The sequence below is a fragment of the Vanessa atalanta genome, chromosome 30 (genome assembly GCF_905147765.1).
Source record: "Vanessa atalanta chromosome 30, ilVanAtal1.2, whole genome shotgun sequence".
NCBI lineage: Eukaryota > Metazoa > Arthropoda > Insecta > Lepidoptera > Nymphalidae > Vanessa > Vanessa atalanta.
Genome location: NC_061900.1, coordinates 1,782,204 through 1,806,855, shown reverse-complemented (window position 1 = coordinate 1,806,855; position 24,652 = coordinate 1,782,204). Strand labels below are relative to the sequence as shown.

The window sequence follows — 24,652 nt, the reverse complement described above, 5'->3', positions numbered from 1 at the left end:
TGATTTATTGACAGTCACAGATAATAAAAATTGAACAAATAAATGTATACAAATAAAAAAAAACCGGAAAAGTATCGAGAACGAATTTATTACATGTAATTAGTTATTTTGATTAATTTTGAATTTACGATCTCGTTTATAAGTTTAATTTTTTAATGTGTAATAAAATATTTTTTTAGTCTGTCAACATTAAGTTTATTATATTAAGTGTAAAATAAATTTATTTCCTATTATTGTATCATAAATTTTAATTGTAAATAAATAACTATTATTAATAAATATTTTATTGTTTTAGTCTGATTCTTAATGGAATTATATTATTTTGAATTATATAAAAGCGACAGATAACTCATAATAATTTTCATTAGTATTAGATTGGGGGTGGAAAGTTAGGTACCCTGTATTCTTTTCGGTATCCCTGACGTTTATGCAAAATTTCTTGATGTCAAAACGTTAATTTGAAGAAAGTATCATAAACAAACGAACACTTTCGCATTTAAAATATTAGTATGGAATTATATTTTTATGCCTTGTGGCAATAAAAAAAAAAACAAAAGACAAAATGTTAAAAATATACTTATCATTTAAATGAAAATAGTTTAATTTTGTTTCATATTATTAAAAACATATGTTTAACATCTATAGATACTTTTAATTGTATGAATTTCTATTTTTATTACTTACCTCATTCATAATGCATGAGTTTGTCCGCAAACACAGGTGCACTTTTTTACCTCTCTCATAATCCAATGGTGCGGTAAATGCGAAATGGAAGGAAAAGGCGCAGATTAATAATATATATAGTTATATTATTTTCGAACCATAACAGGAAAAAGCCAAATAAACAACATTTGACAGCAAATTGACGCGATATCATTGGTCGAGAGCCTGATTAGTCTATGATATTCACTATGGATTTGTCTAAAAATGGCGTTTTGAACGTCGACGAAACTTATTGGAATTTCGGAAGTAAAATTTAAATGGAAATAAGTAGTTAAGTTCTATTATAAATAAAGATATATTCGTAGTGCCCAACATAGCTGAGTTATTAGCATATTGCATGAAATACATAAAGGTCTAAGGTTTGTTTTTTTTTCCTGCTTCCATTGGAATAGTTTTTAGCTATGTGTACTGTGTAGTCAGGCAAAGGAAATAGAAATGTTTGTCATAGCAAATATGATAAGATATGTTTTGTTTTTTTTTTTTTTTATTGCATTTGCTTTGTTTCAAATAATTTCATATATCTATAAAAAGGTTTAATAGAAAATAGTACCATATTAGTAGTATCAAGGTGTCAATTCAATAAATATATTATTATATTTATTGAATTAAAGTATTCAGTAACAGACAACTTAACTGCAATTATCTAAGAAAAACTGAACCGCAAGATCAGTGTTGTCATGTGTTATATATGTATAATAACATTATCCTCGTTGAATATATAGACATCTTATTTCCAATATCAGGATTGTTCGTGATCAGTGGGCGTATATTCAACCTATTATTCACAAATTCAGTAAGTTTTTTATTAAACGAATCAACTACACAGATAAATTCACAATAGTCAGCAATATTGTTTCGTTAATTTAACATATACACAAACACATATACTATTATAAAAGACAAAGATAATCGGAAATTAGTGAATTCGTCGTATACGTGGTGCGCGGGAAACCTTGAATGTAACTGACAACTGTAACCGTCGATCCAAGATGGCCGCACCGCTGTTATCGAGGTGACGCTTCACTAGAGCGCTGCCCAAATTCCATAGTAACTTTTTTCCGACAAGTATAAATAAACAAGATGGCGCAAAAAAATGTCCACGAAAATCATTTTGTTGCTAAATTTTATTTATTATATATAGCTAGAGTTGCCAGGTAACTAATCCTAATAGTCGGACAGACCAGACAGTTTGGCCGGACATTCTGGTGAAAAATCCATACACACTACATGTAAAATCAAGCTTTTGTGATGTCTTCTATAAATCTTGTTAAAATCGAATAAATAAAGACAATTTCAGTAGTAGTGTGTACACCGGTTTTCATGGATACGCCACTTCCTAGTCCCGGGTTCGATGTAGAAAAAGTTCATTAGTTTTCTATATTGTCTTGAGTCTGGGTGTTTGTGGTACCGTCTTTACTTCTGATTTCCATAACACAAGTGCATTACACAAGCTACTTACATTGGGATCAGAGTAATGTATGTGATGTTGTCCAATATCTATATTTATTAATTCATTTAAATAAATAAAATATAAAAATCCTAACCAAAGCCAGACACCGTTTATTTCGGCCGGACACGCAAACAAAAAGCCTAAATATGTCCGGCTTTATCCAGATGCCTGGCAACCCAATGCAAGGTCAAATAAGCTATCTGACGGTGACCACAACCGCACATACACTTTTGTGCTATAAAAAATATTAAGCACTTTTCACATCGTCAATGTGCTAACAACCTTCGCAACTAAGATGTTACTTACCCATCAAACTGGACCACAACAGTATTGTTGTTTGGTGATACCTAACTAGATGGACTTGCACATAGCCCTACCACCAAGTCCACCGAGGTACACTTTATCCTCACTCTCATAATCAAGGCAAAATGCGATTTATTTATGTATAGCTAGACAAAAGATAATAGAAGAATTGCGCGCTATGAGAATGGGATGAATCTATGTCTAAAATGGCAGTTCTCAAGGTTAGAAGCGTTATCAACGAATTTCTGAACAATAATTATCCAACTCTGACAAATTCAAAACGAAAATGAGATTATACTGGATTGCCTATGTAAGTGATTTTATATATTAAGTAATAGCAACCCGCCTCTGTTTCGCACGGGTGCAATGCTGCCACTAAATATACTATAGAATGTCTCACAACGTTCGTGGTTTTTAGTCATTAAGCAGTACAAACCGCTATGTCTGTCTGTCGCCTGCATTTTAAATCTGTAATATCTTCGAAAATATTCATTTAAATTACATGCTGTTAAGGCATTTTGCTTTTAATATACATCTACATTGATCTGTTTTAAATGCACAATGTATTTAAGGTACTTAGTTGTATATAAGTTAATGCTGCATTGCCTAAAATAGCTTCGAAAATAAGCCATTATTTATCGTAATAAGTAAAGAATAAAAAATTTGTTATTGTGGGCTATCCCTAAGAGATAGACATATACCATCGCGGACTTTTATGAAGACCTTTTTAAGGTTAATTAAAGACCTTTCACGTAGGGTTCAGCCAGCGTTTACAATGTAAGCGCAAAAATATTGTTTATTTACGACATCATTTTAGAAACCTCTAAAAGAAGTGTTTCTCTACTATACTGAGCATGTATTATATTTATAAACCTTCCTCTTGAATCAATCTATCTATTAAAAAAAACAAAAACCGCATCAAAATCCGTTATGTAATTTTAAAGATCTAAGCATATATAGGGACAGAAAGCGTCAAGCGACTTTATTTGTTTTGTATGTAAGGATGATTTCGTGTATGATTTTTAAACATGTTACCTCTCCAGTGATTATTCTAATCTAATACAAATCTTAACTCTTAAATAATTGTACAACTATAAAATAACGCTGAAACAAATCACGAGTAAAAAAATTCACATTGACAAATGCAGAAACGTCTCGCCGCTAGCGAGCATCGACGCGAGTTTGCCGTCAATGCAGGCGGACCGCGCGTAATTCGTAGTTCAAAAAGATCAAATTCGTAGTTCAAAAAGATCAGAACCCATTCGATCGCGCACTTATTATATGCGATAAATTGTAGTTATTGATTTGTAAGACAGATTTGTAAACGTGCATGTGTCAAATTATACATAATGATTTCAATCAATTGGACACACACCGTGTCCAAAGACGTGCTAACGCTTCACGTGAAAATTATCTCACTCGAAGGGAGCCACAGATGAGATAATAGGCCTGTATATATAAACTTGTTTATTGAGGAGTTCCGTTATTAACACTTATGAAACATGAGAGAATACACGAAATGGTGCCTGGTGCTATGTGTGCTCGGAGGCGCAAATTGTTATGTGTAAGTTTTTTTTTTAATTTACTACGAAGATGAAGATTATAGAAAATATGACGGCTTATTTTTTAAGTGTGTTTTTGTTTAAAAAAATGTAGTTTCGCTTTTGGAATTAATAAAAATTACTCACTACAAATAATAATATAATTCAAAAATATTATAAATAATTCGAGCCCATTAAAAAACACACCAGTATGCTTTCCATTAAATTTAATCGGGCCCCCAAAAAAAAATATATTTCCTACACAGAATATTGATAATTATTGTACTATTATTTATAATATAATAATTATGATTATATAATTAATTAATCCCTTTTTTTTGCACATTACAATTTTTTTGTATATTTTCTTTTATAATATGACCAAACGGGATGTAAACAGGATAAAAAAATAAATCCAATTACAAATCGGTTTATAAATGACGGTAACGGTAACGACCGAATTGAAAATCACCTTTGTTTATTAAGATAAAAATAAAAAAGTCGCAAATAACCAAAAATACTGCTGAATTTTTATTTTACGCTTGTGTCACTCGATAGATTGAATGTCATTATAACATTATTCTACTAAAAGCTATTAAACTAAGAATCTAATTGAACATTATTCTTGCTGAACATGTAAAAATGGCTTAAGCAACATAGTTCGTCCGTGACAAAAAACTGAATTTGATAATTATTTTTTAGCCGTTACACTAACTAGGACAAAATAATGCTAGTGCTGTGTACGTTTTTAGTGTAAATTTGCTAAAACCTAACCCAAAGGACGATCCTGTCTATAATGTCTGTAACGACAAGTCTATAATGTCTGTAACGACAAGTCTATTGCGGTTAGGTTAGGCTATTAAATACTAGTTGCGGATTGATATCAAATCAAAAAATTATAAATCATCATTTTGGACCTATGCAGTAGCATAATACTCCATACTGATTTATCGACCGCAACATTAGATTGAAATTGATAAGCACATATCAGATTCAAGTATATATTTATATTTTGTTTGTCTCTCTATTTGTTACTAATCTCGGAACCGACTTTGACGGCAATTCTAGTGGCAGATAGCAGATGTTATGAGGCTGCTTATGATACATTTATTTAAAAAAAAAATAGATTTTAGCGCGAAAAAATTAAACTCCATGAAATATTCAACAAAATTGCAGCTAGCCGTCAGTATATATGTATATTAGAAAGGCGAATGTGAGTCTGTTTGTAATGCGTTCACGTGATCATCGTTTCGAGCGATCATCATGAAAATGATACCTAGGTGTTGCTAGGGATATAGAAAAAGACATAAAGTTTAAAGATCCCCCTACCTCTCACTTGGGTGATGTCAACTACACTCTATTCCAACCATAACAGGAAAAAAGCCAAATAAACAACATTTGACAGCAAATTGAGACGATATCATTGGTAGAGAGCTTGATTAATCTGTCTTAGTAACTATGGATTAGCGAAAAAATTGCATTTTGAACGTCAGCGAAACTGTTATCGGAAGTTTGGAAGTAAAATCAAAGTGGAAATAAGTAGTTAAGTGTAATAGTGTTCTATTATAAATGAAGATATATTAATCATAAACTCTCAGTACTGCACAATATAGCTGAGTTATTAGCAAATCGCACGGAATACGTAAATCTAAGGTTTGTTTATATTTTTTCCATTTCCTATAGGAATAGGCTATAGTAGCATGTTGAAAATTCAAAACAATTCGTAAATAAGATAGTGCGTGACATTCACCTTATTTTTAGGGTTCCGTAGCCAAATGGCGTAAAATGGAACCCTTATAAATTCATGATTATCTGTCTGTCTGTCCGTATGTCACAGCCAGTTTTTTCGCAAACTATAAGAACTATACTGTTGAAACTTGGTAAGCAGATGTATTCTGTGAACCGCATTTGGATTTTCACACAAAAATAGAAAAAAAAAACTAACAAACAAATATTTAATTTCATAAATATAAACCTTGTTACTTGCTTCCACGGAACTCTTTATGGGCGAGTTCGACTCGCACTTGGCTGCTTTTCAATGCCGATGATGTTTTATCTGTGGTCGTAGGTGAGAGATACTGGCAAGGTTATACATTAATTAGACATAAATTTGTTATTTAGTTATATAAACAAATAGAAGTAATTCAAAATGTTATTGTAATAATTGACGCATTGGTTTAGTGGCTAAATAAGACCAAAGATAACAACAAGCTTTTATTATGGTTTTCTAGACGCAATAACTTTTAGCAGCCCGTAAATGTCCCACTGCTGGGATAAAGGCCTCCTCTCCCTTTGAGGAGAAGGTTTTGGAGCATATTCCACCACGCTGCTCCAATGTTGGCGGAATACACATGTGGCAGAATTTCGTTGAAATTAGACACATGCAGGTTTCCTCACGATGTTTTCCTTCACCGCCGAGCACGAGATGAATTATAAACACAAATTAAGCACATGAAATTTCAGTGCTGCCTGCCTGGTTTTGAACCCGAAATCATCGGTTAAGATGCACGCGTTCTAGCCACTGGGCCATCTCGGCTAATAACTTACGTCAAAAGAATTAGGGATGGGCGTGCCATTATAATTCCCGCATTTAATAATTTACATATACAATCTTTTTAAATAAATATAAATAAATATTGGACAACATCACATACATTACTCTGATCCCAATGTAAGTAGCTAAAGCACTTGTGTTATGGAAATCAGAAGTAACGACGGTACCACAAACACCCAGACCCAAGACAACATAGAAAACTAATGAACTTTTTCTACATCGACTCGGCCGGGAATCGAACCCGGGACCTCAGAGTGGCGTACCCATGAAAACCGGTGTACACACTACTCAACCACGGAGGTCACAATCGATTATGACATTAGCCTTAATTTATTTTTTATCACCAATTGAATTAGGTCCTGACCGACTTGGGCCTCATCGACGGTTTTCATGTTGTAATAAAAACAAAATTGGAAACTAAAGTGTACGCAAAAGGGTACACTTTAGTTTCCAATTTTGTTTTAAAAATTTGAAGGCGTGTCGAAATCAATACAACTCGAAAGAATTCCAACGCTTTAAATGTTTTCCAAGGCACGGGATGGCAAGCACTGTCAACTTCCTGATTTCCTATCAGGCAGATACCGATAATTCCTTACCGTTCTGCAGACTTATAAGCTTGTTACTAGACAGTCATTTTAAGAGCACTTTTTAATTTATTATCAAATACATACGAATAATATATCAAAATCAAAACATACATCATTCAGGTAGGCTTTTAGAAGCACATTTGAATCGTCATTTTACAAAACTACATTAAGTGTTGGTACCACCGGTTAGGAATGTAGATTCTACTGACAAGAACACATAACAAACTAAGTAGTTCTTTTCTGACACTTATAATACAAAGTTAGTTAAATACAATTATATCTATGTTACAGGGTTATTGGTAATTCGACGTATTCCCGTTAGGTGATAGGGGTGATTATTCGCGATAATTTTAACCCCCATATGCATGATGCAAAAGTTAACCATTTTTGAGTTAGCACGTTTTTAAGATTTTATCAAAGTAAGTCAAAAATGCAACTACAAAAAATTATTTAAAAAAATGTATCTATATTTTTCTTCTGATTTATAAAAACGAATAAACACTGGTTATTGGTAAATATTAAAACAATAATTATCGGTCCAAATTTAAAAATGCGAGACGGAAAAATATGTTATTTCAATTTTTTTTTTTCCACAAAAATGCCTTAATAACAAAAAAAATCGTTATGAAACTTGTCCTGCAGATTAATTTAAAAACATAACCGTTTTATCAGCTCTCCAAAAATGTATAACAACTAGGATCTTATTTCAAAACAACCGAAATAAAATGACTACAAAGGACGACGGTGGAAATTCGTATTCAATTTACTAATAATCCTGTATATATCACAAATCCTGCCTGGAATTCAACAAGTGTGTAATTCAACAAATCTGTAAAAGACGTGAATTTAACTTCCTTTACATAATTAATTATGAATATCGTTACTAAATTTATTTACTATTTAATGATGACGAATAAATCAAAAAAAATAATCCGTTATGAGATCAGAACTAATTATAAATACTCAAACTTTTTTTATTATTTAACATTGTTGATAAAAAGATTGCATTACTATGATACTAATAATATTATCATTTATTGTTAATATTCAGGCCGTCTCGCTTATCACCTATTTTGTGATAAGACCGTAAATGATGAAACGAAATGTTAAATGATTCAATTCAATTCTTAGTTTAATAGACTTTTAGTTGTGCCACAGGGCACAGATTATATCGCCAATGTCACGTAAGATGGAGAAGACACGAATGAGATTGATCGGTACGGTAATTTTAAAGCCAAGTATAGTAGTAGTAATTTCCTTGTTAATCCGTAACCTAGAACAACACAAACATTAAGGGTTAATAATAGGATAAATTACAAATAATTGTTAGTACTCTAAACTATATATAATAAGATATATCACTCAATTGGACTATTCACAACTTAATTTTATTACATTTAATATATTTACACAAAAAAGAACAAAATGGACTAAACACAACAGTCAACAAACATTCAACATTTATACTACGAGGAACTTTAGGAGGGAGAATGTCGTAAATGGGACGAAGAAGTTTAGGAGAAAGGAACAGGATGTGGGTAGCGGAACCTTCGTTTAGGCCACATTCACACAGCGAGTGATCTCGAACTTTTATCTTTGCTAGGTGGGTAGGTGTGCATGAATGGCCGAGGCGTAACCGACAGATAGTGGAAGTGACCCAACGGTCAGCGTGCCTGTGAAGTGAAAACCGAGGTCGCCTCGGAATTTCATGTTGTATCGCCGAATAATACTTACCCTTAACCGATTTTGATGAAATCCAAAAAGCATTCCGGGATTTACCCATTTGAGCTTTCACAAGAGTGAGCAAGTCTCGAGAGGAATTGTCAAAATGCTCTGATGAACCAGATTGGATAGTAATCTTAGCATATGAGTCAGCCATCTCATTTCTAATGACTGACTTGGAATCCAGACCAGCAAAACTTGAAGGCCTTGTTGGTGACAGGACAACAGGGCCTCTCTGATCTTAAAAACGATAGAAAGTCTTAATTTGCTAAGAAAAGGATTTTCTTTATTGGCCAACAGACAGCTTAATGAGTCACATAAGATAAGTGATTGTTGTATGTTGTGTGACTGGGCATACATAATAGCTTCCAGTAAAGCAATGGCCTCACCGGAAAATATAGAGGTTTCAGGGGGGCATTTAAATAAAAGGGCTATTTTATATTTAGGTATCCAGCAAGCTGCGCCAACGCAGCCGGTCGGTGAGAGCTTAGAGGCATCAGTATATATAGGGAGGTGAATTGGCTAATTTTGATGAAACATTTTTTGAAATTGGGCACTAGTATCAGGGGAACCTTTTATATTATAAATAAGAGTTTTAAAGGAGGTTGAAAAAAGAGGATTAGAAGGAAAAGTGTAAAAGGGATGAGGGAGGTTGGTATACTTGAGGAAACTGTTTAATAGGAATGAGGATTTCGGACTGTCTGGGTTGTAGAGGTGGGATAATTTGTTTAATCGGTTCAATAGAGGATGGGAAGATAGCTGTAACAATTTGAAGATAAAGCGGTCACATAAGTATTGCCTCCTTATATGTAGAGGAGGGTCAACACACTCAACCTGCAGAGCATTAGTAGGGGTGGATTTCATCGCACCCAAGATTATGCGCAAACATTTAAACTGAATTTTGTTTAATTTTTCTGAAGCTGATTTATTGAATGGATCTAGAACAAACAGTCCATAGTCCAAATGACTTCGAACTATTGCGTTATAGATCAGCTTCAATGTATAAGGGTGAGCTCTCCACCATACTCCAGATACTGCTCTAAGGGCATTTATTGATTTTTCACATTTCTTGGCTAAATGGTCAGAGTGTGAAATTCCGTTCAGTCGGTGATCGAGAATAATACCAAGAAATTTTGTTTTGTCTACAAAGTTAATGCGTTAACCCTCATAAAACAAATTAAAGGTAGGTATACGTCTTTTTTTAGTAAATACCACTGCTTGACTTTTAGCTATCGACAGCGATAAGCCATGGTCAGAGAGCCATTGGGATAGGTAATGCAAAGCAGAGTTTAATCGAAATGTTAAATTTTCAATGGAGCTAGATCGATAATACAAAACAGTGTCATCAGCGTACTAGAGTATGTTACAAAAATTGTTAACAGACAAATCGAGATCATGGGTGTATATGCTGTAAAGCAGAGGACTGAGTACTGAGCCTTGAGGAAGACCTTTCCAGACAAGTCTGGGGGGAAGTGAGAGATGTTGGTGTCTAACCGTTATTGGTCTGCAAGTTAACAGATTACATATGAGATGAACTATCCTCGGTGGAATGCTCAGCTGTTGCATTTTCTGCCTGAGCAACGGAAGAAGTACATTATCATATGCAGAAGATATATCTAGAAAGATTCCCACAAGGTACTCTCCTTTTGCAAAGGCAATTTGAACGTCTGTTGTGAGTATGCTTAGACTATCATTGGTGCTCAACCCTTTCCGAAAGCCAAATTGAGAGGGAGCAAGTATATTTCTGCTTTCCATTAACCATTCCAGGCGGTTATTCAAAAGATGTTCAGTGATCTTTGCCAAAGCTATCAGTCTATATGAGTTGCAATCTGAAGGGTTCTTACCCGGTTTAAGGATCGGGATAACAATTTGTGTCTTCCAAGATTGCGGGACAATTCCTTTGATAAAAACCGAGTTAATTATATTTAAAAAAAAAATTTTCGCTTTATCATTTAATTTAGAAATAAAAGAGTAAGGAACGCCGTCTCTTCTCCAGGAGTAGAATCAGATAAACCATTTAACGCACATTGAAGTTTGGAAAAAGAAAAGGGGGCATCCATTATATCCAAATTGGATGTGGATGCTGGCGTAGAATTTAGAAAACTGTCCTCATAAGGGACAAATGGCCAAGGGGGCAAGGGCAAGCTTGTCAGCGAAATTGTTAAGCCACTCAAAAGGAGTATTTGAGGAAGGGACAACAGAATTAAGGTATCGGCAGATTTTTTTAAGTTGGGACCAGACTACAGAGGAAGAGGAACGAGGACACAGGGATTCACAAAAATGAATCCAACTTTTTTTTTTTTTAAATAATTGTTTAAATTTGGCGTCGATTTTCTGATACTCACAAAAGTTATCCAAAGACATACACGATGAGTATGATGATGCTTCAGCCACTGTCTCTGTTCAGATAATCGTTTGCGTTCCTCATCCCGCCAGGGTGTGAGATGTGTTGAGGTGTGTTTTTTAGGGAAGTGGAGGTTAGCTGCAGTTAAAATACCATTAATGAAAAGATTACAGCTAAGAATTACATTTCCATAGTCTTGTGAAAGAAAGAGGGTGTCGTTATATGTATATATATCGACACCTCTTTGTACTGCCTGGAATTCAACAATTGTGATCTGTAAAAGACGTGAATTTAACTTCCTTTCCATAATTAATTATGAATATAGTTACTAAATTTATTTATTTAAAGATGACGAATAAATAAAAAAGATAATCCGTTATGAGATCACAACTAAATATAAATACTCAAACTTTTTTTGTTATTTAACGTTGTTAATAATAAGATTGCATTACTATGATACTATGTGATAATCGTTTATTGTTAATACTCAGGCCGTCTCGCTTATCACCTATTTTGTGATAAGACCATAAATGATGAAACGAAATATAAAATGATATCATAATCGAATAAGTCCTGTCTCCGTCACAACACTAAGGTAAGCACGTGTGACATTTAACGTCAATGTTATAAATAATCAAATAAAGTGGTGTATTTGTGATTTTTCATTTTAAAAATAATTTTATAATACTTAGATCAAGCCTATATGATTACGTAACACAAGAATATTGGATTATTACGAGTATATAGTATTATTCTGCGTAGAACGAAATATCTTACTACATATTTAAGGTTTGTTTTTAATTTTTTTTATGCAAAATTAATAAGAAACGGGTTTATTATCACGTTTGAGATAAAAGCTATTGCTCGATTCGTTATGTCTTTGTTTATTCTTACAATGGCAGTTAAAATGCTAATCATAAAAGTATAACGACGTTTTAATTATAATTTACGTATTGTTAAACATGACTGCTACAAAACTTATTAAATATATAAATAATTATATATAAGTTTCTAAATAATATTAATATAACAAGTGAGATAAAAATCAATAATATAATTTTTATTACTGTTGGCAGAATATTTTGCGCTCAATTGGCGTAGATAAGCGCAAGAAAAAAAAACTATAAAATATTTTTTTTGATTTATCTTCTTTACAATACCTACATGGACCTAATACACCTAGATATATATTTATAATTAAAAAAAATAAGCTTTGAATATCTATTAATTTTAACTATAAAAAATAAAAGAATTTATACCCAAACAAACTAACATATTCAACTGTTACCTGGCACAAATATCATAATATCATAGGCTGCTAATGCATAAAACAAATAAAAATTGCAACTACAATGTTAAAAAGATTATATTTAAAAATATTTTGTGGCATGTTGGCACAACTAAAAGCCATTAAACTAAGAATTGAATAAAGTTAAAAAATTAATCACATAATCTTAATCACTAAATTATAGTCACTCGATTTATGCTTCCTCCTCTACCCTTCCAGTTCTAGGCTAAATTAATAATTTGTACATTATACAAACATTTTGACGGGACTTTCTCTAGCACATAGTTGATGTAATAAGGACTAACTTAGGCTAATTTTATTTTAGAATTATATGTAAAATAATAATAAAGTCACACTTTTTTCATTAAATTCAAATGCACACAAAGTTGCGGGTGCAGCTAGTTTATAATAAAACACTAGTCCTTTTAAGTACTTATATCCGCTTTAATGTTACTTCCAAAGTTTTGATAAGAGCTTAGTTGACATTCATTGAGGCTTTTTTTAAGTCTATAATGTATATCTCAGATAATTCAGGCTCTCAACCAATCATATTGCATTAGTTTATTATCAATAGTCACTGGGGATATAGCGTCTAGATAACATAAGGAATGATTAATATTTCTTAAAGTGGTATCGTCTATGTACGGTGGTGACCACTTGCCATCAAGTGGCCCAAGCGCCAATCTGCCTATCAATCATCGGTAAATGTATAATTGACAACACATTATATGTATTATAATGTAAATTGCTTAATGCATAATTTTGTAACATATATATATGTGATTACCACAACTGATATAATTTACAACACAAATGTAATTTAAGCACTATTTAAAAAAGAAGCAATCCTTTTTTAAAACATCGGTTGCTAGTGACAATGTTTTTGACGAAATTTAAATATTTGAAAATGTTCCGTATACGAAAAATTACTTTTTTAAATTGTAAGTGTTTCAATGTGTTACCAAAGAGGTAGGAATATTTAATTTTATTTCAAATCAGTTGCTCCATTCGGTAATACTATACAAAAGATTTTTCTATGTTGACTGATTGATTCCGAATTTTGTGAGGTCAGACAAACCCTTCACTTCCATAGTTAGTATAGTTTTATACAGGGTTTTTGGTAATTCGACGTATTCCCGTTAGGACCCGTTAGGGGGTGATAGGGGTGACTATTTGCGATAATTTTAATCCCCATATGTATGATGCAAAGGTGAATCATTTTTTACTTATCATGTTTGTTAGATTTTTTCAAAATAAGTCAAAAATGCGACTTCAAAAATTTATTTTAAAAAAGTATCATTTCAAATCTATTTTTTCTTCTTATTTATAAAAGCGAATGTACAGTTCTTAGGATGGTCGCAAGTTTAAACAGCGATATTCTTCCAGATTTATTTATTAACACTATTTTCACATTTATTTTACCCACTAATCCGTGTCCCGTATTCTCCAAATCTCCCTATAATTCTAATTATTTAAAAACAATAATCATTATAACAAAACACTGCCGCCGCGTTCGATTTCTTGACATTCTTTTTCTTACCGGCCCGTATCAGACATACGGCAAATATTAATCGTGAAAAATTAAAATATTTAAAATTTAATTTAAAAATTACAGCATATTCCAAAAATAGTTAATCGGCATATTATTAATTAAATTACTCTAATAAATTATAGTTATACAATGTGTAAAAAAAATAAAAACAATGGTAATGGTATATGTCTATCTCTTAGGGATAACCCACAATAACCATTTTTTATCCATGATTTTGTTCGTTACCTTTTAACGTCAAACACTTTCAGTACAGGGTAGGATAAAGGGTAATTAACACATCGACTCTCCCCCCCCTTTTTACACGCAGAAAATAGTGCTAAGTATTTCATTCCGCAGTTCCACTATGCCTAATAACTATGACACTATCGTGGTCGGTCTCGGCTCGGCTGGCGTGACAGCTGCTTCTACCCTCGCGAATGCCGGCAGGAGGGTCCTTGGCCTTGAGGCTCAAGACCGGATTGGAGGGAGAGTTATGACTGTCCCATTCGGTGATGGCGTTGTCGAAGTTGGGGCTGAATGGTAAGTACCGTGTATATGTTAGAGATAATGAATTTACACTGGTATACGACCTCATTTATTAGAATGACAATAACACAAGACGTGATTAAAGACGTGATTAATTTTGTCAGTTGAGAGACGTCAATTGTAGAAATTATAGGACGAGCACGTATTTTGTTACACATGCATACGCCTACTGATGGACATATAAGATTTAATGGTGTATCTGTTAGTATATTTTCGGAATTAAATTCAGATAATATTTTTTAACATTTAAAAATACAAAGTCATGTTAGTTAAATACAATTATATGCCTCTATGCCTGGAAGTCAACAAGTATTAGATCCACGGTTTTTTTATCATCTATTCTATCGGAACGTCTACTTACAACGCCAATGTCTACGGGCAATGGTGACTTAACATCAGGCTGTTAATTTGCCAGTTTTTCTGTCCATTTAAAAAAAATCCCTAAGCACTACTAATGTTATCGTTTCTTTGATAGGATACATGGAACGGAAGGAAGTCGCGTCTACCAGACGGCTATCCGGAACAACGTTTCGGTCTTACCCCAGGACCTGAGCTTCCAGGTGTACATGTCCGACGGGAGCCTCGGTAACAAGGAGCTCGTTAACGAGCTCATAGAGTTCTGTTTACAAACCGTGGAGAAACCGCCAGAGGAGCCCGAGGCCCTCGGAAAGTTTATTACTAGAGAGTGAGTAGGTTTTAATTACCTTTAAAACATGATGGCGGTGATCGATTCGATCGTGTTTGTTATTTCAGAGCTCCGTCATTTATTAGCTGATTTGGCTTTTTGCAAGCGACTGGGTCCACCCACCCGGTGTCCTATAGGTCGGAAAAATGGACCTTTTGGTCAGTATTAGTTAAAGTCCATACCATATTTGGCGGTGTATGAAATTTCAATAATTTCTATCATAACAAATGCGCCACCAACCTTGTTAACTGTGAGGTTATGTCCCTTGTGCCTGTAGTTACTCTGGCTCAGTGCAGGAAGCAATTAGCAGAATAGTAAGCATTGCTGTTTGGTGAAAGAATGTCTGATAAGTGGGTACCTACCCAGACGGACTTGCTCAAGTACCCATGATAGATCTAGTTCAATCGATGTTGTCGGATGTTCATAAATGCAAAATCAGATGGAGCAGTGCGTCTATTGCGCAATAGTTTACGGGCCGACTAGTGATGTAAAAAGTTCGATCGATCCTGACCTCTGGGCTATTGTCGTCCCTAACACAAGCTTTAAGCTTAGCTGGAGGAGTATATAATAGCAACAGCCTGTAAATTTCCCAATGCTGGGCCAACCGCCTCCCTTTGAGGAGAAGGTTAGGAACATATTTCACCAATGCTGCCCCAATGCGGATGAATGGATTTCTACGTGACAGCATTTCGTCGAAATTAGACACATGCAGGTCTCGTCACGATGATTTTTCATCCCCGCCGAGCATGAGATGAATTATAAACAAAAATAAAGCACATGAAAATTGAGTTAAGCTTAAGCCGCGGAGCCAAGCCGCGGGCGTTAACTATCACGTAAAAACTCATCTATGTTTTCAGATTAATGAAATATATAAATGATAAACACCCAGAACTGTTGAACGATAAGGATTTCATCGCAGAGTTCCTGGAAATGATGAACCTGTTGATCAACAACTACGAGGCGTCGAACGATTGGAATGACGTCAGCGCGCAGACGAACTACGAGGAACTCGCTGGGCATCAGCACACGAGTTGGCACAGACACGGCTACAAAACCTTCTTCGAAATTCTCTTAGTAAGTGTCGATTTTAAGGAAATCTTAAGATTTTCCAGTAAAACCCAAGATTTACCGATTATGAATGGTAAATGTCCATAAAACTCTGGGATTCGAATTTTTACCATCATTCGCTTGGTAAAACTTTGGATTTACATGTTAGGTTGGGTTGGAATGGTAAAAGTCCGAAAAAGTCGTCCCTTTATAATAAATATATGTATGTAATCGAATTGTCAGTGAAAAGTAACTACCGAGTTACGTAAAACGTCATGAGGTAATTCGCCACTAATACAAGCGACTTTGTGTTTAAAACGAATTCATTTTAATTTTATGACCGAATGAAATTTGATTGTTTTGCGGGGTGTTATCTCCGAAACTAATGATCAGATTCTAAGAAATATTTTACTGGTAGAAAGCTACATTTTTTTTTTTATAATCGGTAGGCGAACGAGCAAATGGGCCACCTGATGGTAAATGGTCACCACCGCCCATAGACAATGGCGTTGTAAGAAATATTAACCATTCCTTACATCACCAATGCGTCACCGACCTTTGGGAACTAAGATGTTACGTCACTTGTGCCTGTAGTTACATGGACTCACACGCCCTTTAAACCAGATCACAAATACACTAAATATTGTTGTTTCGTGGTAGAATATATGATAAATCCCACCACCAGGTAAATAAGAACCAGAAGTACATTAAACAATTATATAAGTGAATTGAGTTTAAGAGCGAATATTAATAAATTAATCAATCCTGCCAACAGAATACGTACAACAACGGCACGGGCTTACCAACGTTAGACATCAAACTAAACAAGGAGGTAACATTAATAAAATGGCCGAAAAATGCAACGGGCAACGTCCAAGTCGTATGTAAAGATGGCGATGTTTATACAGCAAGTAACGTTATAGTAACTGTCTCGCTTGGGGTCTTGAAAGAAAGGTAAGAATCATCTAATTATATTTGACGACCTCCGTGGTCGAGTTATGTGTACACCGGTTTTCATGGGTACGCCACTCCGAGGTCCCGAGTCGATGTAGGAAAAGTTCATTAGTTTTCTATGTTGTCTTGGGTCTGGGTGTTTGTGGTACCGTCGTTATTTCTGATTTTCCATAACACAAGTGCTTTAGCCACTTACATTGGGATCAGAGTGATGTACAGATGTAGTGAATAATCCTTTCCTATCGGCAAAACTCGGAACAACGATAACACCCGAATGGTGCCGTGAATGTGGTGAATGGTGGTGGTGTATGAATTACTGTATTATTAAATTACGTGTAGGTATCAAATAAATCGCATACTTTATTTATCAATGTCAAATGTCAAACTGCTCGTTTGACGTATATTACAATGAGATGTTAAAACCACCCCGATTCTATAATATAAAGAATTCCTTAGGTAAACAAAAATATAACTAGTTACCGAGGACGTTTTATTTCAATAAAACGCACTGATAGAAAACCAAATTCCGGTTGAGATGATCTAATGATTCTATAAGGATTGGAACCCCAAAAGTCTAACTATAAGTCAAAACTACAGTAGGATTTTGCAGATCTTTTTATAACAATAAATTTTTGTAATTAATTAAAAATACTATGACATAACAAAAAAGACACCTCAACATAAAACAAAAAATACCAGCAGAGAAATTAATATAAATAAATATGATTTGTTAATGTGGATCGAATAAAATCAATGTTTATTATTTACAAAAATGACAGACAAGAGTGAAATGTAAAAAGTATATCAAAATATAGGTGGCCTGCATTAATACACGAGTCCATGAAGTTTATCACAAAATCTAACATAAATATCAACAAAATATTTCTGTGGTATTAACTACTCTATATAGATACTTCCTCTTGCAATGCGACCGTTCCCTACGTTGTCTCGATGGGTACTGAGTGCGAGTGAAGTAGTAAGACAAAAACGAACATTTCCGAGAAAATACGAAAGGAAAGGATTATTCACTACATCTGTATGTGATGTTGTCCGATATTTGTTTATTTAAATAAAAACGTTTTAAAGAATCATGATTTAATTATAATTGCATTGGACGCCCGGTAAACCGGCCCTTGGCTAATCCGGCAGCCGCTGTAATCCGAGATATCTATTTAATATTCTTTTGACAATCTTCGCTAATGTCAACTGATATAATGATATCAACGTAGAATTTTTAATATTGTTAGATTATAATCTACTAGCAATCCGCCCCGACTTCGCACGGGTGCAATGCTGATACTAAATATACTACAGAATGCCTTACAACGTTCACAGCTTTTTATAACATTAGACAATACAAACCGCTATGTCCCTGCGTTTTAAATTCGTAATATCTTCGAAAATATTCATTGAAATTACATGCTGTAAAGGGCCATATTGATCTATATTAAATGCACAACGTATTTAAGGTACTAAATTGGATAAATATCAATGCTGTATTGAATAAATAAAGGGGGGGGGGGGGGGTGTCGATTATTGTGTATACTTATTGATAATAAATTAAAATTGTAAATAGATACTTAATACATGTTCTAGACATTTTATCGTCATAGTAAGTTTAACCGTTTCGTTGGTCTTAAGGCTAGGTTTGAAAGCTGCAGAACCACTGAAGTCTTGGGATTTGTGGAATTGGTCTCTGTCAAGATATTCTTAATAACATGTCACCTTTCAGACCGCACCATAACAATACCGATTATTGCTGTTTGACGGTTGAATTCTGATGAGCTGGTGGTACCCACCCAAACAAAGCCCTACCACCAATTATATTTTTGCCATAAATTGATGAATTGCCAGTATTGAAAAAATGCTTACAAAGACAATCATTAAGGAATAAGATAAGTTTCGACTTTCACCCAAAATCCTCAGTGAATTAGTATCAGCTTGTTAATGTCCCACTGTTGGGCTAAATCCTCTCCCGTTCGATGAGAGATTTGGAGTTTATTCCACCACTCTACTCCAGTGAATTCAGTGATTTAGATTTGATTAAAAAATATAATTACAGATATTCATCCCTATTCTCACCACCTATACCCGAAGGGAAAATAACGTCGATAAATAAATTATCAATAGGGGTAATAGGAAAAATTATTCTGTCGTTTCCTGAGAAATGGTGGAACTACAACAGTTACTTATTCTTCTGGAAGAGTGAACATAGGAAACTGTATAGCCACGATGATTACTGGGTCACCAAGCTTCAGGACACGTCGTTTCCAGCCGGATCCAGTAACACGATGACGTTTTGGACTTCCGGCGATACAACCAAATTGGTCAGTTGCTTCGATACCACACTAATCAGTCACTCAGAGAATGACATCCATTATAATCAAAAAAGAAATAGAAAAAGAAGTAAATTTCGCGCTCAGTACTGGCCCATAACAGAAGTGAAACTTCTTAAATATTCTTCTCGTTAAAAAGCGAAATGTGGTCGAACGCGACGCATGCTTTATATTTAAATTTTATCAGGAAGTTTCACTTCAAATCTGCTGTACCATAGTTCTTGATGAGTTCTTGGGAGTCAAGCCTGGGCGTGGCATTAGGTTGGGCTTATCATAAAAGTGCATTGTTATTGGATCTGTACGAAGGAGGTAACCTCTCCAACTACGCAAAGTTTGGTCTAACTAACGTCAAAGTCTGTGAAAAATTAATTTAAATCGATTGCACAAGGTTTCATTCATTTGCTTTATTTTTCATAAATTTGCATTAAAATTGGATTCAAAAGACGTTATCCGTCTTAAATTTGCATGTTTCGTGATGTATATTATATTGGTATTTATATAATTTGGTAGCAGACGACGGTTTTGTAAGAAAAGTTAACCTTAGCTTACGTCTTAAATGCAATACCAGCTTTGAGAACTTAGGAGTTGGTAAACGAGCAGGTGAGCACCTGATGGAAAGTGACTCAACCGCCTATGGACATCTGCAACAACAGAGGGCTTGCAGGTGCTTCTCGAAGGTTTCCAAGTCGTATCGGTTCGGCGAAAGACGGTTCATTTAAGGTGCGGATGATACTTCGAATTCTGTCGCGATTTCTAAAGGTGAAATTCAGCAGCCGGGATAAATCCAAACAATTTCTGGGAACATTACTCGTAAAAAATGTGGTGGAAGATGCAGAGTAATCCAACTTAGAAAAGCTTAGAATCAAGCAGGTTGTAAAGGTGTTCGGTGGTCGATAAATCCCATAAGACAGGAAAGGGTTCAAGCGCGGAACCAACGACTTCACGTGCTCTCCGAGGAACGGGAGTGTGCACACTTCTAGACTCCGGGCTGTTACTGAGAATTTCTATAGAAAAAAACATTAAAATTTTATCAGCCGAACCTATATCTGCGGCCATCTAGACCAACGAAGTAGAGAGATCAACAATAATAGGTATTCGAAAAATAAATCGACAGAGTAACCTAATAATGCTACCACTTGGTGAATTTCGAAACGAAAAGTGACAGATGCCGGTGAGGTGTCGTGATTTACGCGTTTATATCCTATGAGTTCTTCATCGTCTAAAATATATAAAAATAGGCAAAGGTGATAAGTACACTACCTTTTTTTCTCTGTTTAAGCAACCGACGTTCTTTTTTTTTTTCGATATTTTAAATGTTGTCTATAAGAATAATTAGAAATGTTTTCCTCATTTATGGCGAATAGTAGTTTTGATAAAATGTCTAGAATGTATTTTTTTTTAATACGGTTAATTGCATAAAGGAAAAGTTATAAGGTATAGAATTTGTATAAAGTAAATAATAAATTGAACTGACAACTAATTTAAGTATTCGTTCGTAACTTATCAACAGTCGAAAGTGATTTATCAAATTATGTAAAGAATAAACACTAAGTACTATTAAATGAAAAAAGAATTGAAAATATTGCCATTGAAAAAAAAATTAAAAGGAAAAATACGAAATTTTCGCTTGCAGACATTCACATCTTTTCTTACCGTCATTGCCGCAGGAAAAGATTACGATAATTGAGAAAATGTCGATAGGTGTTATGGACAAAGTGATATTGAATTTCGAGAAGCAATGGTTACCGAACGGTTCCTTCTACGGGTTCATTTGGAAGGGGGAGGATAAGAAGAAACTAAGTGACGATGATTACTGGACGACGAGGATTTTCGGGGTTTCGACGCCCATGGGTTCGAAAACTTCGCTGACTTTTTGGACGAGCGGCGATGTCGGTAAAATGGTATGTCATTGACTATAAACGTTGTTTTATCTGTGTTCTTTTTTGACGTTTAAATATTTACGCGGGAATTGGAATTGAGAAGTTCATAGCGAATGTCTTAATTTTTTTTTATTTGAGTGTAAAGTGTTTATATATATATATATATACAACTGAATACAAATATGTATACGAAATTATAAATTGAATAAACTTGGACCTTCAAGACAAGATAATCAGTGATAACAAAGATGTTAAGCCTTTGACATAAAATACGGTTAAAAAAACAGAAAGACGCGTTGCAACAAATGGCATGTACTGGTTTATAAGTTAGTTTAATCGGGGGTTATGTTAATTCATTAATACATTATTCATAAATGCATGTAATTACTGGGTATCGTTATTAAATATCTTGATTGGGTGTTTGTTAATTGATTATTTCCAAATTAAATGTCATATTACAATTTATTCTGAGATTGTGATTGTACTGTCAGACGAGAACTGTCAATTTGAAGGACAGTTTATTTCCATAGATTAAAAACATATACAAAAAATTGTCGTGAACAGTAATTTAAAACAAAAGAAAATTTAAATTTCGAAAACGTCAAAATTCTCCAATTGTAGAAGGTCGGTTTTTTAATACGTGTGCTTGTTTTTGTTCTAGACGACATCGATTTTTTTTTTGCAATAATATATTAATACATGCAGACGAATTAATTACTTTGTGTTATTAATAGGTAGAAACGTTACCTGAAGACGTTGTTAAGAGGAAAGCGATGGAGCTCCTGAGGAAGTTCATGGGGAAAAATATGACGATACCGGAACCAACAGATATGATAAGGTATGTTAAGTTTAGTCTATTAATAATAATTATACTACATTCCATGAAACGAGCTCCCGAAGGATTTTTTGCTTGCGCTCTCATTGGTTAAAACGCGTGCGGCGTGACCTTCATTGGCTAAATTATTTCTTTGGATTGTTTAGTCTCTAGTTGCGCGAATCGACCAATGACGTGCGAGTATTTTGTCCCATAGGTGTTCGACTCGTGGAATGGGCTGTAATTGCACGTCACGACTTCATACATAGTTACTACCCTACTCCATTTTTTTTTTATATGTCATGGCCGTGGCCGATAATATAGATGGCAACTGTACAACGACTGCCCATAGAGAACCACCCCTTATTAACCCTCCATTGTAATGTTTGGAACTATAGACTATTACAATGGAATTGGCATGAATCCCTACCATCAAGTAAAAAAAATATATTTCTTGCAGATCGACATGGTTTTCAAATCCATTCACAAGAGGCAGTTACACTCACGATAATCTTCTCATGCACGAGTATCCGAACGCGAGAGCAATCCTCGGGGAACCCCTCGTCGACGATTCGGGGTCTCCCAAAGTATTGTTCGCGGGTGAAGCGACAGATTTGAAGCATTTCTCAACCGTCCACGGAGCTAGCGACTCGGGTTTCAGGGAAGCAATGAGGCTCTTGCCTAGTAGTAAGGTTTAAAAATATATTTTTATGTATCGAAAATACAGTCAAAATCTGTTATAACGATGTCGGAGGGATTCTTGATTTTTGTTTTGTTTTTTATCATTTTTTTTTTAAATTGTTATTCATCTATTCTTAAAAAGACCATCTACTAATTTGTACAACACTTGCGCTGGTTCTGATGTATTACACGAGGACACTGTTATATGCCCCCACCTCCCCGCAATAATTAATTAAGCGTTTAAATCAGCTTCATTAATATCGGAAGGTCGTTAAAGCCGAAAAACAAAACGTCGCAACAACCAATGACGGTTTTAAGGCACAATGTCGCTTAAATATAAGTCCATAAATAATATACTCGTGTAATTTTTTTTAACGTCTAATGTAAAAAATAACGAGAATTGTTGGGACACTCGGATGGAAGGAATTAAATAAATTACCAACTTTTGAGAGTAATTAATAGATAATAACAAAATTGTTATGGAAAATCCAGAGTGAATCAAAACTACAACAAAGAATAAGTTTAATTAATGGTATATTAAAGAGAAAGAGACAGAGAGAGAGAGAGAAAGAGAGGGATAGGTTTCTGTCGGTTCACTCTACAGTAAGCGACGTAAAAATGATTTGCCTACCTTATACGAGTAAAATTCATGGTTGACATTTTCCAAACTTTCTTAGCGCGTCTACGTATCAAAATATACTTTGTAAGTATAATCTTTACATGATAAAAATTCAATTTCGCTCGCGACTAGGCCTAGGGGCCTAAGCGATGTCGTAAACGGTTATGACTGTATTTTATTTTTTACACTTCCTTTTATATTTTTCAAACTCAAACTCCAATTCCTTTATTCAATATAGAAGCATTACGCTTACTTGTCGATAGCCAAATTAAACAGAAAGAGAAGAACCGGCGAAAGGATTTCAGAATTTTTATAATATGTACTTATGTTATTGTGGAATCTGTGTCAGAAATGTTACATTTAAACATTGCACACAGTTTTGACGTAGAATTGTTACTCCCTATCACCCAATTATGTCCAAAAATGTTTTAGAAAATCTTAATTTCGTTATTAAGGCTAACGAATGTTGTCATTGAAGTTTGTGGTGAAATTGTTCCTAATGAATATTTCCATATTTAAATCAGAGCCATTTTTTTTAATATATATTTTATCGCATTTAAAGATAATAAAATGTTTTTTCTTATAAGACTTACAGTGTAGCCATGTCTGAATTTATTAAGGCCCCCGCCTGAAGGGGGCCTCGGAGTATCGTTCCAGTGTTACTCGTACAGTTTTGCTAAAGTTGTATTAAAATATGACGATAGAGCCTAAATATTTTCTATTAGGTTCTTAAAGGCCCTATACGCCAAGTCGAATGGACCCTAAGACAGCTCTATTTGTTTTTTTTTTATATACATTTCTAATAAAATAGATGATTACAATTTTATATATTTTATACATATTTTATACAAGGACACATTTTATTCTTATATAACATACATACATAAATATGACTATCCCGATCTCTATATATAAAACTACTCAACATAATGTATTTTGTTTAAAATAATTGCTACAATATAATTATTCAATCTGAGCTTGATTTAACAATAATAAAAAAAAAAAAAAAAATTCTTTCATTCTCGATTTCAGAGAAATATCTAGAAA

The 24,652-nt window shown here is 34.1% G+C and overlaps 1 protein-coding gene across 4 annotated transcripts; it reads left to right on the top strand.

Moving 5' to 3' along the window:
- The first annotated feature begins 3,839 nt into the window (after positions 1 to 3,839).
- On the top strand, positions 3,840 to 24,506 carry LOC125075176 (spermine oxidase-like). Of its 4 annotated transcripts, none has more exons than XM_047686804.1 (8): positions 3,840 to 4,040; positions 14,401 to 14,583; positions 15,065 to 15,274; positions 16,132 to 16,348; positions 17,097 to 17,275; positions 21,245 to 21,512; positions 22,226 to 22,329; positions 22,766 to 24,506. In XM_047686804.1, exons 1-8 carry the CDS (start codon positions 3,979 to 3,981, stop codon positions 23,001 to 23,003), a joined length of 1,461 nt encoding a protein of 486 aa, XP_047542760.1. In that variant the 5' UTR covers positions 3,840 to 3,978; the 3' UTR covers positions 23,004 to 24,506. The 4 variants fall into 4 exon arrangements, with proteins under 4 accessions (XP_047542760.1, XP_047542761.1, XP_047542764.1 ...); XM_047686805.1 differs by lacking the exon at positions 21,245 to 21,512 and adding an exon at positions 19,338 to 19,602; XM_047686808.1 differs by lacking the exon at positions 3,840 to 4,040 and adding an exon at positions 11,735 to 11,819.
- The last annotated feature ends 146 nt before the right edge of the window (positions 24,507 to 24,652 follow it).

Coding starts and splice junctions, on each gene's coding strand:
- LOC125075176 (XM_047686804.1), top strand. CDS start 3,979: ATGAGAGAATACACGAAATGGTGCCTGGTGCTATGTGTGCTCGGAGGC. Junction 21,513..22,225: donor GCGGCGATGTCGGTAAAATG/GTATGTCATTGA, acceptor TGTTATTAATAG/GTAGAAACGTTACCTGAAGA. Junction 22,330..22,765: donor GAACCAACAGATATGATAAG/GTATGTTAAGTT, acceptor TATTTCTTGCAG/ATCGACATGGTTTTCAAATC.